We start from the raw sequence: 16,358 nt of genomic DNA on the forward strand, positions 1-16,358 counted from the left end.
CATGATGTTGATACATCATGCCGGGTGGCGAAACAATCCATTATAGACCTTCCCTGTCCATAAGGTTTGCAAAGTTACAGATGTATGAATGTAGCCTAATTCTGTAGTATGCATGTGTTCTGAATGGGGATAGAGGAGCAAGCCTCTATCTGCCAGAAACCTCTCCCTAGGGAGTAAAGGGATCCAACTGCCAGATCCATCTCTACACATTTTCTGTCAGTGTTAGCTGTTACTGATGAAATGCAAAAGACATTAAAGTGTATGGACAGCTTCAGTGCTGGTTCAAATAAACAAGGAATTTAAAATAAAAAAACAACTTATGAGCAAAAGAATTGGTGTTGCTTAATAAAGATAAAAGCATATTCCTTACGTCTGTCCATTTCCTCTGCACTATCAGAGCTCTCTTCTCGAGCCTGGAGTCCCATCGGGCTTGATGGTGAGCTGGAATACTCTGACGATGAGCTGCCTTCTTGAGGCATCTGTGAGGCTGTGGGCTCCACGTCTACAGACAGTTCTAGAACATAAATGGGATATTGCTAAAATTTAGGGCTGGCAGCTTGCAAAGGGCAGCACTCACTGATTACTGATAAATATGATTTATCAGAATATAGATAAACACTAATCTCATTAGAGTCATAAGTCTATGCAGGTCCTTCATTCAACTTCATACACATGATATATGAGGACGCACCCAAAACAAAATACGACAAATCTGTATAAAAGACAAAGCAATCATGAGTTTCAAATTATATTTTCATACCCTCAGCGTCATCTGTAAGGAGATAAAAAAAATTGCTACAGGTGCAGTCCAAAACTAAAGAAATCTAGAAAGCAGCTGTTTTATGATTCCAAATCATCTGCCCCAGTCACAAACTACAATGACCTTTGAGAACAATGACCATCCAGATATCACAGAAGTAGGCTTACCTGTAGAATGGATGCAATGGACGTTTTGAACAGGCCCCACATGACTGGTAGGAGGGACCCGCGCAACTCCACTGCTGGTAAAGGTACACGATGCTGCATTCAGACATCTTTTTTCAGACTTCTCTCTAATAAAAAGAATATAGCGTACAATGAAAGCTAATAGCCTCTAGATATGCATCAGCTGAAGTAGTGGCTACTAAAGGAGGTGTGTTAAAGGGAACATCTGGTTTTGAGTGATTAAAGCTTTATAATTAAGGTCCAGCAGCTTTCTAGCAGACTGTGTTGATTCTTCATTCCTTCAGTAGCTGTCAGCAAATAAGATTTTTATTTGTGACCAATATTTCAATGGTCACAAACTTATCGGGAAATAAAATTGTGCTTGGATTTTCCAAAGTTTCCTCATCGCCTACAGAACATTACAGTTAATTTCCTGAAACCTGCAAAGGAAACTCATTATATCCTGGGGCCTCAGCTGGATGCACGTTCCCTTTTCTCTTATTGTTGCTAATTAACTTCCAAAAATAGAAGAGGTAACATTTAGATGATGGGCTGCAGTGCATTAGACTATATCAGGTTTGTAACTTTTATTGTGTGAAATTTTCTGAATCTGTTCTGCCAGGTCAAGAAACTCTGTCAGAAACTCTGTCGCGTAGCTCTGCAACTAATCACTGTATAAAATCTACTACTATATCACTGCTCTCCTGGTCTTTTAGGAAACAAATTATATTTTTAGCAACAAACTAACGTGTTTTGTGTTGTACCAATACACACAAAGAATGTGGAGGCACATAAACATGAACCAGGGCAGATCTAAGTAAGAAGGAGGCCAAGAGCGGCCAAGAGGAATCTGATTATGGCAATTATACAATTTTGCAGTTTACAAAAAGGTAGCCAAGCAGGAGATACCCCACACTCTTACTCAGGAAAGCATACCATTTTCTGGTGGTCTGTGTGGTGATCTCCTGACCCAGCCGCAATAATGAAATGTATGGATGGAGCGGAACTGAAATTATATTACATGAGTGGTAGTGGTAAATTAGCATTATAAGTGTTCAAAAACAATTTAAAAGTGCCACAGACAGAGACTGTTGTCCCTCAAACTTCCAAAGTACACCACTCTTACGATACATGGAGTGGAGGACACTGGAGGATTGCAGAGTGGTAAGCATAGCTTCTTTATTGTTTTCTTTATACTTGCAAAATCTGACCTGGACATCAAAATGGTGCAAAAAAATCTATTTTTATATACAGTTATGGCCAAAAGTGTTGGCACCCCTGATTTTTTTTTCCAGAAAATGAAGTATTCCTCCCAGAAAATTATTGCAATTACACGTTTTGTTATACGCCTATTTATTTCCTTTGTGTGTGTTGGAACAACACAAAAAATGAAGGGGAAAAAAAGCAAAATTTTACATAACTTCACACAAAACTCCAAAAATGGTCCTCCAGCGCTTTGTTTCCATCTTTTTCTGGGTGCTTATTGTATGTTTGGGGTCATTGTCCTGCTGGAAGACCCATGACCTAGGATGCAAACCCCACTTTCTGACACTGGGCCCTACATTGCCACTCAAAATCCTTTGGTAATCTTCAGATTTCATGATGCCTTGCACACAGTCAAGGCACTTAGTTTCAGACAGCAAAACAACCCCAAAACATCTTTGAACCTCCACCATATGTGACTGTAGGTACGGTGTTCTTTTCTTCGTAGACCTCATTCTGTTTCCGGTAAACAGTAGAATGATGTGCTTTACCAAAAAGCTCTATCTTGGTCTCTCTGTCCACAAGATGTTTTCCCAGAAGGATTTTGGCAAACTGCAGTCTAGCTTGTTTATGTCTGTGTCAGCAGTGGGGTCCTCATGGGTCTCCTGCCATAGTGTTTCATTTCATTCAAATGTCGTTGGATAGTTCGAGCTGACACTGATGCACCCTGCACCTGCAGGACAGCTTGAATTTCTTTGGAACTTCATTGGGGCTGCTTATCCACCATCCGGACTAATATTTAAAATTTATCAATTTTCTCCTCCGTCCACATCCAGGGAGATTAGCTACTGTGCCATGGGTTGTAAACTTGATTTTGTTGCGCACCGTGGACAAAGGAACATCAAGATCTCTGGAGATGGACTTGGAACCTTGGAATTGTTGATATATTTGGTTCTCAAGTTCTCTTCTCCTCTTTCTGTTCTCCATGCTTAGTGTGGCACACATAGACACACAATGAAAAGATTGTCAACTTCCCCTGTTTTTATCTGTGATTTTTAAATTGCCCACACCTGTTATTTGTCACAGTTGACTGAGCATCACATGCTTGAAACAAAAGTTATGCTACGTTTACACGGAACGATAATTCGCCCGATCGTACGATTAACAATGTTGAAGTAACGATGTGTTTTTCATAATGATCAGCGTTTAGACGGTACGATATATCATACGGAAAATTTTTTTGTGATCGCTTAAGCCCATCCCACACATACGGTAAATCGTTGAACGACTGTTTACACGGAACGATCTGCGAATTTTTTGCAAATGATCAACGACGATTTGAGAACTTGTTAAAAGATCTAAATGAACGATTTATCACTCGGCGCTTGATTGTCGCAGCGTTTACACGTACGATTATCGTTCAAATTCGATTATCATGCAAATTGGCACGATAATCGTTCCATGTAAACGCAGCATTAGTTACCCTCATTTTTGAAAAAGGTGCCAATAATTTTGTCCGGCCCATTTTTGGAGTTTTGTGTGAAATCATGTCAAATTTCACTTTCTTTCCTCCGTGTTTTGTGCTGTTCCAATACACACAAAGAAAATAAACATGTGTATAACAAAATATGTGTAATTGCAATAATTTTGTGGGAGGAATACTTCATTTTCTGGAAAAAATTCAGGGGTGCCAACACTTCAGCCATGACTGTAAAAGATTTTAAACCTTTCTTTTATCTTTTAAGTGGATTGTCTTCCAGATATTGCTTTGCTCACTGGGATCTTAAATATCCAGTCAGTTACAAGGGCTTCACCCTACAGATCATTCTAAAATCATTAATCATTCAAGAGGTAATAACACTGCATTAGTGAAGATGCGGCTATGGAACTCACTTCTCAAGCTCCAGCTGAGTCTTCAGCTTCTTTTTTGCTCCCATCGTAAGAGATTCAAACTTATTTAAATCTTCTTCTGTGAGACTCAAGAACTGAAAAGAAAAGAACATACATGTGAAAGCTGGGTTAACACAGTTTTTTTTGCTCACTATTTTGCAACCAAAACCAGGAGTGGATTAAAAACACAGAAAGGCTATGTTCACACACTGTTGAAATTTAGTGAATCACTGCTATTTAACCCCTTCCTGCATCAGAACGTAACTGTACGTCCTTATACGGGAGGGGGGTTGAGTCAGAGAGGGGTTGCGCGGCTACCCCACTCTGAACAGCCGCAATCCCAGAAAAATTGTATTAAGTGATCAAAAATTCGCAAATATGCAAGCAAGGTGCCGAAAGAAAGTTCAGATAATGGTGCAAAACATGACACCTTACTCAGCCCCATAGACCAATAGATAAAATGGCATTAGCATATGCTACTTTTTTGCCATAGGAAATTAAGTAAATGCCTATTTTTGCTTTCATGCTTTCATCTAACTGTTGTAAACATTGACTTTTTCTCATTTTAGTCCAGGACTCCAAGGGAAAACTATGTGATCTGTAAGATGTGTTAAAATCAGTGCATAATCATGAGACAATTACAATGTTTCCCAATAGGAAACCGATGTGCAGGAAACATTTTGTTACAGGAAAATATTTAAGTTGTAGTATGAGTCATGGTAATGCTGTGATTAAACCAAGCTTAGTAGACAAAGCCACAGAGGTCTACATTTATTTCATCACTATCTTCCAAACCAGGGATGAACATCTTTGCACTTTTTTTCCACTGTTCATTGCTTCTTAAATGAGAAGTCTGGCCATTTAAAAATACTGGCAGACGACAGAGAGGGCCATAATAACAAACCACTATTAACCTCTATATGTGCCCGTGAAACGCTGTGCGGCAAACTGCGGGGACCCCCGCCGGGAAGGCATCCCCCCTCCCCCCGCGTTGTCCAACCCCAGTCAATGACTGGCTAAGCCAGTCCATCAACCAGGTCTGTTTAGAAAAGATCCCGGATAGATAATCCGGCGCTGGAGAAGCACAGGAACAGGTGAGTAATAATAGTTTATTGTGTCCCTCCCCTGGCCCTGCCTTTTAGAAAATAGTGACCAGAGATGGATTTCTCCTTTAAAAGGGGTTGTGTCAAAAGGTAACATCAGATGTGTTCCACATACATACATGTGGTGTTTTTAGCAACTATTGTACTGTTTTATTTCTTTATGTAACTAATTACTGATTTCCTGAATCTCTGAATTGTGACCCTACCATTGCCATGCACACACTTTCCCACAATCCCCCTTATTTGCAGGCTCAGTAGAGACCAACTGCTAAAACTTCCCTGGAAAACCTTAAGGGCCCTATTACACAGAATGATGATCAGCCGAATCACCCCTATCTCACAGATTATCGCTACGTGTAATAAACACAACGATCAGCTGATGACAACGACCCTCGGCTGCTAGTTGATTTAGGTTTGGACCTATAAATTTGGGCTCCCACCGCGCATCGCTACTAGTAATAGCGATGCTCGGCCGGTGGCTGACGATTTGCAAAGTGTATGCATTACCTATCCATGCTCCAGGGCTCCCCTTGCGGTCCGCTTCTCCCCGAATCCCGCACGCTGCAGCTTCAGAGTGGTCTGTCTGAGTTGACAGACCGCTCAGCCAATCACTGGCCAGGACCGGAGCGGCCTGTCAGCTGAGACAGGCCGCTCTGAAGATACAGCGCGGGACCGGGGAGAAGCAGACCACAAGAGGGGCCCTGGACAGGTAATGTATGCAGTTCAAGCAAGGGCTGCAAGGACATCGGTAACTATGTCCATGCAGCCCTTGTTAAACAATTGTCGGGCCGTGTAACAGGCCCAGTAAACGAGCGCCTATCTAGCAGATCGGCGCTCGTTTACAGTTATCAGGCCATGTAATAGTACCCTAGGTCTCTCTCTCAAACAGCACAACTGCAGAAATACTTGGACATTTTACATATATTTCATTGTAGATAATAAATCAGTTCAGACCCATGTTTATTAATGGCACAACCCATTTAAATGAGAAACTAACCAAAGTTCTCAATAGAACTCAATAAAATGCTGCAATCATTTTGCTGCTACACTAAGTGTGTAACTGCTCCTGGCTGTATGCTCTCTTTGCCTTTCAAGCAGCAGGAAGGAGGGGTAGGGTGTACATAGCAGATACATCACAGAAAAAGAAGAAAGCACACCCTAGAAGATGTTCATATCACAATGTAAATAGAGAAGGAAATATACACACACAAGGAGGGATTACACAGACTGTCCATAAAAGTAAAAAGAAGGATCATACCCTCTGTCAACACAAGGAAGACAAGATCCATCACCCAATCGTAGAATAAGGGTTTATTCCACATGCCGTATATTATTGGGGCTACAGGACGTGGGAATAAGCCCTAAGAAATCAGTACATGAATAAAGCTGTGCAGGTACAAAAGAGATAGCAGCCATATATTTCTGGGAGAGATATGCCCACATAAGAAGAGTCAGGGGTTTGCAGCGTATAAAATAAATACTGCAGCCTAAAACACAAGGTAAACCCTAAAGTATGCACATTTATTCATTCTTTTCACTGAACCTGGAAGCACTGCAATAACCAGTCAATGTCTGGAGAGGACAGAGCAAGCTCTTTTTCCATCTCCGTGTTCTAAAAATCCATTGAATATATGGTCCCCAGGATAGAGGCCATGTCTGATAATAAACTAACAAGAGCAGAAACTACACTTAGGGTGCCTTTACACCTACCGGATCCACAGCGGATCTCACTTCTGCGGATTCGTAGCGAGATCAGCTGCGGATCCGGTACCATTGACCCCCTATGATAGCACATACTCGCAGCGGGATTGACATCCCGCTGTCAGTATGTGCTTTAACCCCCCCCCCCCCCCCCCGCTGCCCGCAGCCCTGCCGCCCGAATCTACTATCCTTGGCCGCATCAGTCCATACTCGGCCGCATTAGCCCATCCCCGGCCGCATCCAGCAGCCCGCCGCCGTCTGCATCCCCCATCCCCGTCTGCATCCCCCCATCCCTGGCCGCATCAGTCTATCCCCGGCGCATCCTCCCATCCCCGGCCGCATCCCGCATCTCCGATCCCCGGCGCATCCTCCCATCCCCGGCCGCATCCCGCAGCCGAGAGCATACAGTACCTGCTCGGCGGCGCGGCTGCAGTTAGGCTCCCGGCTCCGGTCCCGCTCAGCTGATCTGAGCGGGACTGGAGCCGGCAGCCTCACTGCAGCCACGCCGCCTAGCAGGTACTGTATGCTCTCGGCGGTGGGCTGCAGGAATCGGCCAGGGGTGGGGAGATGCGCCAGGGATCGGAGATGCGGGCGGTGGCAGGCTGAAGGATTTGGCCGGGGATGGGGGGATGCGCCGGGGATAGACTGATGCGGCCGGGGATAGACTGATGTGGCCGAGGATGGTAGATTCGGGAGGCGGGGCTGCGGGCAGCGGGGGGTTAAAGCACATACTGACAGAGGGATGTCAATCCCGCTGCGAGTGTGTGCTATCATAGGGGGTCAATGGTACCGGATCCACAGCTGATCTCGCTACGAATCCGCAGAAGTGAGACCCGCTGCGGATCCGGTAGGTGTGAAGGCACCCCCAATCTTATCCAAAAGAGAAGCACATTTAATTTTTCCCCATGTCAAAAGGTAACAATCAGGGGCGTAACTAGAAGTGGATGGGCCCCATAGCAAACTTTCCAATACCCCCCCCCCCCAGTTTTAGACTAAATGTGGCCCTGGGCAAAGTTAAAGGTGGGGCCCCAAATGCTGAAATATTGTGGCCACAATTTAAGGTCGCCATACACTTCACACTTTTGTTGGCGGTACCGGCTGCTCATGGCGGGTTCGGACGTCAGTATAAGGTGTATGGGGTCTCCAGACAGTCCTCTGACAAATGATGTCTGTGGACATAGTGGTTCGGACATGATGGCAAATCAATGCACAACCTCTTTGTTCTCAGAGCGAGAATTGTCAGCAAAGGATTGTTCAGCCAACAGTTATTGAAAGTTTAGTCACACTTACTCAGCTCAGAAGGTGGCAAGCCAGGACCGTCACTGGTGTGGTAAAAGACCGACACCAAAAACTATTTATATGCATTATTTTTTTGGTTGATTTTTTTTAAATATATTAGGACCAAATAATTACTGTTACTGAAGACGACGCACTATATAAATATCGATAATATCACCACTCTATGACAACTGCATAATGACCCAGAAACACACTATATACAGACCAATATTACCACCACCTGACCCAGAAACACACTATATACAGACCAATATTACTGCCATATAGTGACCACAGCATAATGACTCTATATACACACTATATACAGACGAATATTACCGCCATAGAGTGAATGCCACATAAACACAATATATACCGAGCAATATTACCACCATAGAGTGAACGCAACATAATGACTCTGTTTTATAGTAGGTTCTAAGATGCGGGAATAAATAGGTCCACATACAATAAGAAGAGCATAAAGTTTATTTAAGTGATAAAAGTAAGAAAAATATAATACAAGATACAAAGCTAAGTCAGATACAAATACAAAGCTAAGTCGGATACAGTACAATATACTTAGCTATCCCAGGTGAGGGCCCCCGCCCGTTCTTCTGGGCATAAAGAGCCAGAAATACACTATATACAGACCAATATTACCACCATAGAGTGACCGCCATATAGGGACTGAATAACACCAGAATAAAACACAGAATTACATTAGTGACATCATACACTACTCAAGTGACTGATGCAGCCAGCCAATCACCGGCCCCAGTGGTCACATGCAACAATTACATATGACTGATGAGGCCTGAGAATGGCTGCAGCTCCAATACACAGTACATGGTGACTGCACCTCAACACTTCTGCTCCGATTGGTATATATACAGACACACACACACACTAACACTAACACATTCATGAAAACACATTCTACAAATCCAAAACATCCAGTACACACACAATACACAACATGTAACCCAACGACATGTAACGGCACAGAAGAGGGGACCTGTGTAAATACACTTACCTTGGGGGAGGAGACTGTGCCTGTGCTTTCTGGAACACCATAAGGAATTAGCAATTGACCTCTGCTGTGCCTGCCCAGCAGTGCAGCAGGAGCCGGCCGAGACGCGGGGCAGGGCACGGCTTCAGTACAGTTTCTCCCCTGGTTAGCTAGTGGCAGGACAAAAGTCCCGAACAGATAACCAGGGAGAGTGGAAACATCACACATGGCAAACTGACCGTGCCCCTTGATGTGAGGAGCCCCGTAGCAGCGGCTACGGCTGCTATGGCAGTAGTTCCACCACTGGTAACAATAGCCTCAAATTGTAATGTTCTGTAGTTTCTATTTATTTACACTGGTGAACATTCCCCAGAGTGGACTATATAATTTCAGTCTGCAGGTGGCGCTTTTAAGTCAATGAACTTTGCTTGAGCAGGCTGGGAAACATATATATAACATTTATATATTTATATTCAACTAATATGTTGAGGAAAAGCAATATATGGAGAGTCAATGGGCATCCTGGCAGCTCTGTTCTATATCCACATCTCCTGGCCAGAGTAGTGGGGCTACAAAGACGGTATATCACTCAGGAGGACTTTTCCTGTGCTATATTAACACAGACCATTCATTGATTCGAATAGACACTCTGTAGAGGTGAGTAAATTTACATTAACTTTTCAGATTAAACAAAGCAAACTCTCTAAAAAAGTTCTAGACAAATCTGTATCTAAAGTAAATTCACTCACCTTTAGCACTGTGTAATGCATTATGCCATCTGTCATGTTATCCAGGATAAGAAAAAACACAGCACCACCCTCGCTCCCAGGTTCTGTGTGACATTACAGTTCAGCCCCATTCAATGGAACTAAGCTGCAAAACCACTTTCAAACAGAGAACAGGAGAGGTGCTGTTTTAAAAGAAACGTGGACAACCCCTTTAATTTCAACTGTGGTAGGGCTGCAGGGAAACTGAACATCTAGTGCCACGTTTCCTCACAGTTTTTAGCTTGGAGATTCCACGCAGGGGACACTTTTTGTGATCAGTAATTTTTCAAGTGACCAGTCTTACAAGTACAGCCTGTTCAAATCAGATAGCCCCTTTAAGGTGGACTGTGTGGGGCCCTATTTTGGTCAGTAATTTTACCAAAACAGGGAGTGGATCTAACACAGAGAAAAACTATAACAGAAAGATTGGCACCCACTCCTAATTTTGGTAAAACCAGTGACCAAAATTAAGAACCAAAATACTGTGTGTGAACTCAGTTACCAGTTTGTTACCTTTTTCATGGACAACTGACTGAATACTGCATAGTATTTGTGTAATCGCAACTTTCTGAGCCATTCTAATATATCCTGTTGTTCTTGAGTTTGAGGGCTTGGCACACTGGAAGGTATTCCGGTAGAGGATGGAGGCTCCACTGGAGGTCGATAAGTTACAGAAGTTGAGCTTGAACATGGGGACATGTTCATTGCGGCTCCACTGTGGTGCAAAGCAATGCTGCTGTGAGAAGACTGGATACTGGCCACACCGCATATCGGTCTGCAATACAAGCAATATCCAGTCACACAAAGGTGAGGCTACAGGCAGGCTACACTCTGCTACTGCATCCTACGTACCGTACAGAGGGGCCCACAGATGTGCTCACTTTCACATGGGATGGGTTGCTGGGACCTGTGTGAGATGTAACCCCAACAAATCAGGCGTTATACAAACAGTAAACAGAACACAGTAAAGTAGATGCTACACATATGGCCACACGTTGCAGATCTGGGGCAGAAGGAAATATTTCTTATTCCTTTTAAATATGCCGCATTTCTCCATTATGTGTTCCTAGCCTAAAACTCACATAAGTTCAGATGCTGTTGGTGGTTTGCTGAAGTACTGAAGAATTTTTTAATAAGGTCACTCTTTAATATGTGGGGTGGCAAAGACGTCAAACACCTGAAAAACAATACAAAATTGTCAATGAAACACTGTTGTGAATAAGAAGGGCAGAACAAAACAAGAACTTCAGTAAAAGATTATACCGATGATCAAAATCAAGATCCACATGGTTTTTGTCCATAGAATAAGAGTCTACTCCCCCACGGTAAGGAATGCATTTCTCCAAATCTTCTGAAAACATATGAGTGAGCTGCAGGGACACAAACAGAAGTCTTATTACAAGTATAGAAGTAAGAAAAGACACCATTCACCTACAGTGTAGAGGTGGACACTTAATTTGGAAAAAGTTGAAATCAGGGCTGTCCAGGCATGATGGAATTGTGGTTTTGCAACAGCTGGAGGGCTGAAGGTTCCCCATCTCTGTTTAACCCCTTAGTGACCGCCATGCTGCCTTTTCACAGCGGTCACTAAGGGCCTTTATTCTGAAACTACCCGGAGCGGTAGTTTAACCCAGTTAAATGCCGCTGTCAAATCATGACAGCGGCATCTAACGGGATAAGGTGGGTCCCGGGCGGCGCTGCGGGTTTACTCACATGATCGTGATGTCCCGGGGCGGTCCGGTCCCCCGATGTCACCATGGTGGCCCCCGGGCTTACCATGGATATCCCATCCTGCTGACAGGAATGGCTTAAGCGATTGCCTGTCAGCAGGATGGGCACATTATACAATACATTGCACTACAAAAGTGCAGTAGTGCATAATAAAAATGCATTACATTCCCTATACACAATAAACCGTTACATAAAACATATCAAAAACACAAATCATATACATGTTTGGTATCGCTACGTCCGTAACAACCCAATCTATAAAACTATATCAATTATTATATTGCACAATACACGCTGTAAATAAAAAAAAAAAAAAAAAAAACAGTACAGCTGTATTTTATCAATCTGCTTTAGAAAATACATCATAAAAGATAAAAAAAAGTCATATACATATAAAACTTGGTATCAATAGAAATTGCAGATCTTCCCGCAAAAAAATAAGCCCAAAACCAGCTCTGTCGCACAAAAGATATGGATCTTGCAATGTGGCGACAGTTTTTGTGTTTTTTTGCTAGGAAGTTAGTTTCTATTACGCCAAAATGGTAATAGTCATAAAAAACCTACACAAATGTGGTATCACCGTAACCGCAGTGACCCAGAGAATACATGTATTATGTTATTAGTGACCGCCAATATGGATTTTTACGGCAGTCCCTAATGGGCTCTATTCTGCGGTCATCAGCTCTTTATGGCGATGGCACAGAATAGTGCAGCAGCGCCGGTAAGGCCCGCAGCACCCTCCTCTCAGCTACCGGAGGTAGCTGAGGGGTTGGGGCAGAATGTGGGGTCAGTCCCGAACGGTCCCCGCACAGGCGATCGCCGTTATTAACAGTATAACGATGGCTGCCAGAAAAGGAAGCTGCACGCTTTCATCTCCTTTCACCGTTAATCCACAGCGAAAGGAGATGAATAGATGTCCCCACCACTCCCCCCCCTGGATTCACCCTAGTGTTCACAGTGATTGATTCCTAAACAAAAAAAAAAAAATCAAACTCCCATTCTCTCCACCACCAGAGGCGGCAGAGAGCATGGGGCAAAGATAAGGGACTACCAGACGTGGTCCTGGTACAAGTGATCAGCGATATATACTATATACCACTGATCACTTGTTCCAAATGCTGCCCACACTTTTTATCCCGTCACCATAAATCATTGGTGACCGGGGATAAAAAGTCAAGTGCCCCGGATTACCTGTAACCACCCCAGTTTATTCATAACCACTCCAGTTTACCCGTAACCACCCCAGATTGCCACAGACTGCCCGTAACCCTGCCCCCCATCTCGATTGTCCATCACCACCCAAGATATCCAGTAAACACCCCCAGATTGTATGTAGACATTCCAGATTGCCACAGGCTGCCCAAACCACTACAGATTGCCACAGACTGCCAGTAACCACCCCGGATTGCCTGTCACTCCTCCCCGGATTGCCCGTCACCACCCAGGATTGCCTGTGACACCCCCCCCCCACCAGACTGTCCGTTACCACCCCAGATATCCAGTAAACACCTCCAGAGAGCCAGTAAACACACTCAGATTGCCACAGACTGCTCGTACCACCCCAGATTGCTCGTCACCACCCCAGATAGCAAGTAAACACCCCCAGGTTGCCCGTCACCACACCAGATTACTTGTAATCTCATTTTAACTTTTTTTTTCAGCAACTGCGCTATTCTAATAACCGATACTAGCTGCGGTTTTGCTCCAGGAAAATGACGCTCCTTTCCTTCTGAGCCCTGCTGTGTGCCCATACAGTGGTTTATACCCACTTATGGGGTACCGTACTCAGGGGAACCAACCTGCCTTAAAAATTTTGGAGTGCATTTTCTCTCCTGTTCCTCATGAAATTGAGAAATTTTAAGATAAACAAACATATTATTGGAAAAATTTAATTTTTTCATTTTTACTTTCTAATTTTGAATACTTTCCTCCAGGGCTGTGGAGTCGGAGTCGTGGAGTCAGAGTTGGAGCTAGTTTTGGCTGGAGTCGGAGTCGGAAAAAAATGTACCGACTCCGACTCCAGCTTTAAAAAAATCTTTAAAAAATGTAGAATTGAATTTTGATATGAATTTTACAAGTTTTGCTCATGAATATATATTATGAGCAACATTCTAATAGGACACTGGCCCTATTAGATAAGGGGGGGTCATGGAAAAGTTGTCGGTCACTATTTGGCAGTTTGTTTCTGAGCTGGAAGAGTCCATTGTGTGTGTGTAGGGGGGGGGGGGATCTGTGCTGTTCTCTTCCTGGATGCTGGATGACTGTATATGAGCAGCAGTGTAATATGAAGATATCATGTGTAATACAGAGGAGGAGGAGAAGAAGACATAAGTAGTGTAGGTGTAACTTCTGTCCTCAGGTGTAAATTCTATTTTTTAATTTTTACGGTCTAATTTTGAATACTTTTTTCTAATACCTGTGGGGTCAAAATGCTCACCACATTTCAAGATGTATTCTTTGAGGGGTGCACTTTCCAAAATGGGGTGACTTATGGGGGAGGTTTCACTCTGCTGGCACTACATGGGCTCTGCAAACGCACCTAGCGCTCAGAAACTTCTACAGCAAAATCAGCACTGAAAATGATAATTGGCGCTCCTTCCCTTCTGAGCCCCGCTGTGTGCCCATACAGTGGTTTATGCCCACATATGAGGTACCTTTCTATTCAGGAGAACCTGCGTTACAAAGTTTGGGGTACTTTTTCTCTCCTGTAGCTTGTGAAAATGAGATATTTTATTCTAAACTAATATATTACTTAAAAATTATTTTCTATTTTTTACGGCCTAAGGCTATGTCCACACTACGTATTTTTGAGGCTGTATGTTTGAGGCTGTATAGCAACCAAAGCAAGGAGTGGATTGAAAACACAGAAAGGCTCTGTTCACATAATGTTGTAATTGAGTGGATGGCCGTCATTTAATGGCAAATATGTGCTGTTATTTTAAAACAACGGCTGTTGTATTGAAATAATGGAAGTTATTTACCGTTATATGGCGGCCATCCACTCAATTTCAACATTGTGTGGACAGAGCCTTTCTGTGTTTTCAATCCACTCCTGGTTTTGGTTGCTATGAGGACCTGACATGAGGACCAAATACAGCCTCAAATATACATAGTGTGAACCCAGCCTAATGGTGAATACTTTCCTTCAGCCCCTGTAGGGTCAAAATGCTCATTATACCCCTAGATTAAATTCTTTAGGGTGTGTAGTTTCAAAATGGGGTCACTTATGGGGGTTTCAATTATACAAGCCTCTTAAACCCACTTAAAAAACAGAACTGGTCCCTAAAAAAATCTGTTTTGGAAATTTCAAGAAATTTGATAATTTGCTGATACCATTCTAAGCCCTGTAAAATCCTAAAAAAAAGTAAAATATGTTTACGAAATGAAGCCAGAATAAAGAAGACATATTGTTAATGTGACCTAGTAACTACTTTATGTGATTCGACTTTCTGTTTTCAGAAGCATAGAATTTCAAAGTTCATCGAGGTATAAGCGCACAAAGTGAGAAAGGTCAGTTTTTGAAAAATGTATTTTTAAATATGTTATCACATAAAGAAAGTTATACAAATCTGTAATATACACTAATTATGGGAAATGCACGTATTCTGCTATTTCCCTCAATTCAGGCAGGCTTTACTTCCTCAATAAAAAAGTGACGTCACGTCTCAAGTCTATCCACCAGCAGGGGCCGCATGAACAAGTATAGAAAGGGAATAGACGTATATTATCCCTCCCTATGCTGGTCCCCCCTCCCTATGCTGGTCCCCCCTCCCCCTGCCGGTCCCCCCTCCCCCTGCCGGTCCCCCCTCCCCCTGCCCGGTCCTATTACAGCTGCTGCAGTGGGGTGAGTGCTTCATATCCGACGCTCACCCCAACTAGACGCCCGTCTTTCCCCTGCCCGGGCTCATTACCCCTTACCTTTTACCCCAAATGTAAGCCGGCCGCCCCGTCCCTGCACAAGCGCTCACCCGTCGCGGTGAGCGCTCATTCATCTTCTCACATACTGCCCAGATGTAAGCCGGCCGTCCCCTGAATGAGCGCTCACCGCGGCGGGACGGGGCAGCGGGGGTGAGTGCTTGTGCAGGGGCCGGCCGGCTTACATCTGGGCAGTATGTAAGAAGATGAATGAGCGCTCACCGCGGCGGGACGGGGCAGCGGGGTTGAGTGCTTGTGCAGGGGCCGGCCGGCTTACATCTGGGCAGTATGTAAGAAGATGAATGAGCGCTCACCGCGGCGGGTAAAAGGTAAGGAGTAATGAGACCGGGCCGGGGAGAGACGGGCGGCTAGTTGGGGTGAGCGTCGGATATGAAGCCCACTGCAGCAGCTGTAATAGGACCGGGCAGGGGGAGGGGGGACCAGCACAGGGAGAATAGACGTCTATTCCCTTTCTATACTTGTACATGTGGCCCCTGCTGGTGGATAGACTTGAGACGTGACGTCACTTTTTTATTGAGGAAGTAAAGCCTGCCTGATCTACTGAATTGAGGGAAATAGCAGAATACATGCATTTCCCATAATTAGTGTATATTATAGATTTGTATAACTTTCTTTATGTAATAACATATTTTAAAATACATTTTGCCCGGAGTACCCCTTTAAAGAAAACATCCAACAGGTTATAAAAGTTTATCTATACCAGATGATTAAAAGGAAAATGGCTGGATTTCATTGGAACTGAGATGGCTTTTTATAAGGCACTAAGGCTACAATGTTTGAACAGAGCATTTCCTCTACACTTGGTTCACAACATAC

General features: G+C 43.7%; 1 protein-coding gene and 1 non-coding gene across 2 annotated transcripts in view; both read right to left on the minus strand.

Moving 5' to 3' along the window:
* LOC138789790 (zinc finger CCHC domain-containing protein 14-like) overlaps positions 1-16,358 on the minus strand; it is a 54,369-nt gene that overhangs the window by 11,690 nt on the left and 26,321 nt on the right. Inside the window, exons 5-11 of the mRNA XM_069968601.1 lie at positions 11,139-11,245; positions 10,958-11,052; positions 10,728-10,782; positions 10,389-10,650; positions 4,021-4,112; positions 928-1,052; positions 371-514 (exon numbers count right to left, since the gene is read on the minus strand). Of these exons, the coding sequence (XP_069824702.1) occupies positions 371-514; positions 928-1,052; positions 4,021-4,112; positions 10,389-10,650; positions 10,728-10,782; positions 10,958-11,052; positions 11,139-11,245 (880 nt within the window). The remainder of the gene's footprint in view (positions 1-370; positions 515-927; positions 1,053-4,020; positions 4,113-10,388; positions 10,651-10,727; positions 10,783-10,957; positions 11,053-11,138; positions 11,246-16,358) is intronic.
* LOC138790174 (U2 spliceosomal RNA) lies at positions 6,648-6,845 on the minus strand. Its single transcript, XR_011362868.1, has one exon. It is a non-coding gene; the product is annotated as a U2 spliceosomal RNA (small nuclear RNA).

The sequence above is a fragment of the Dendropsophus ebraccatus genome, chromosome 4 (assembly GCF_027789765.1).
Source record: "Dendropsophus ebraccatus isolate aDenEbr1 chromosome 4, aDenEbr1.pat, whole genome shotgun sequence".
Lineage (NCBI taxonomy): Eukaryota > Metazoa > Chordata > Amphibia > Anura > Hylidae > Dendropsophus > Dendropsophus ebraccatus.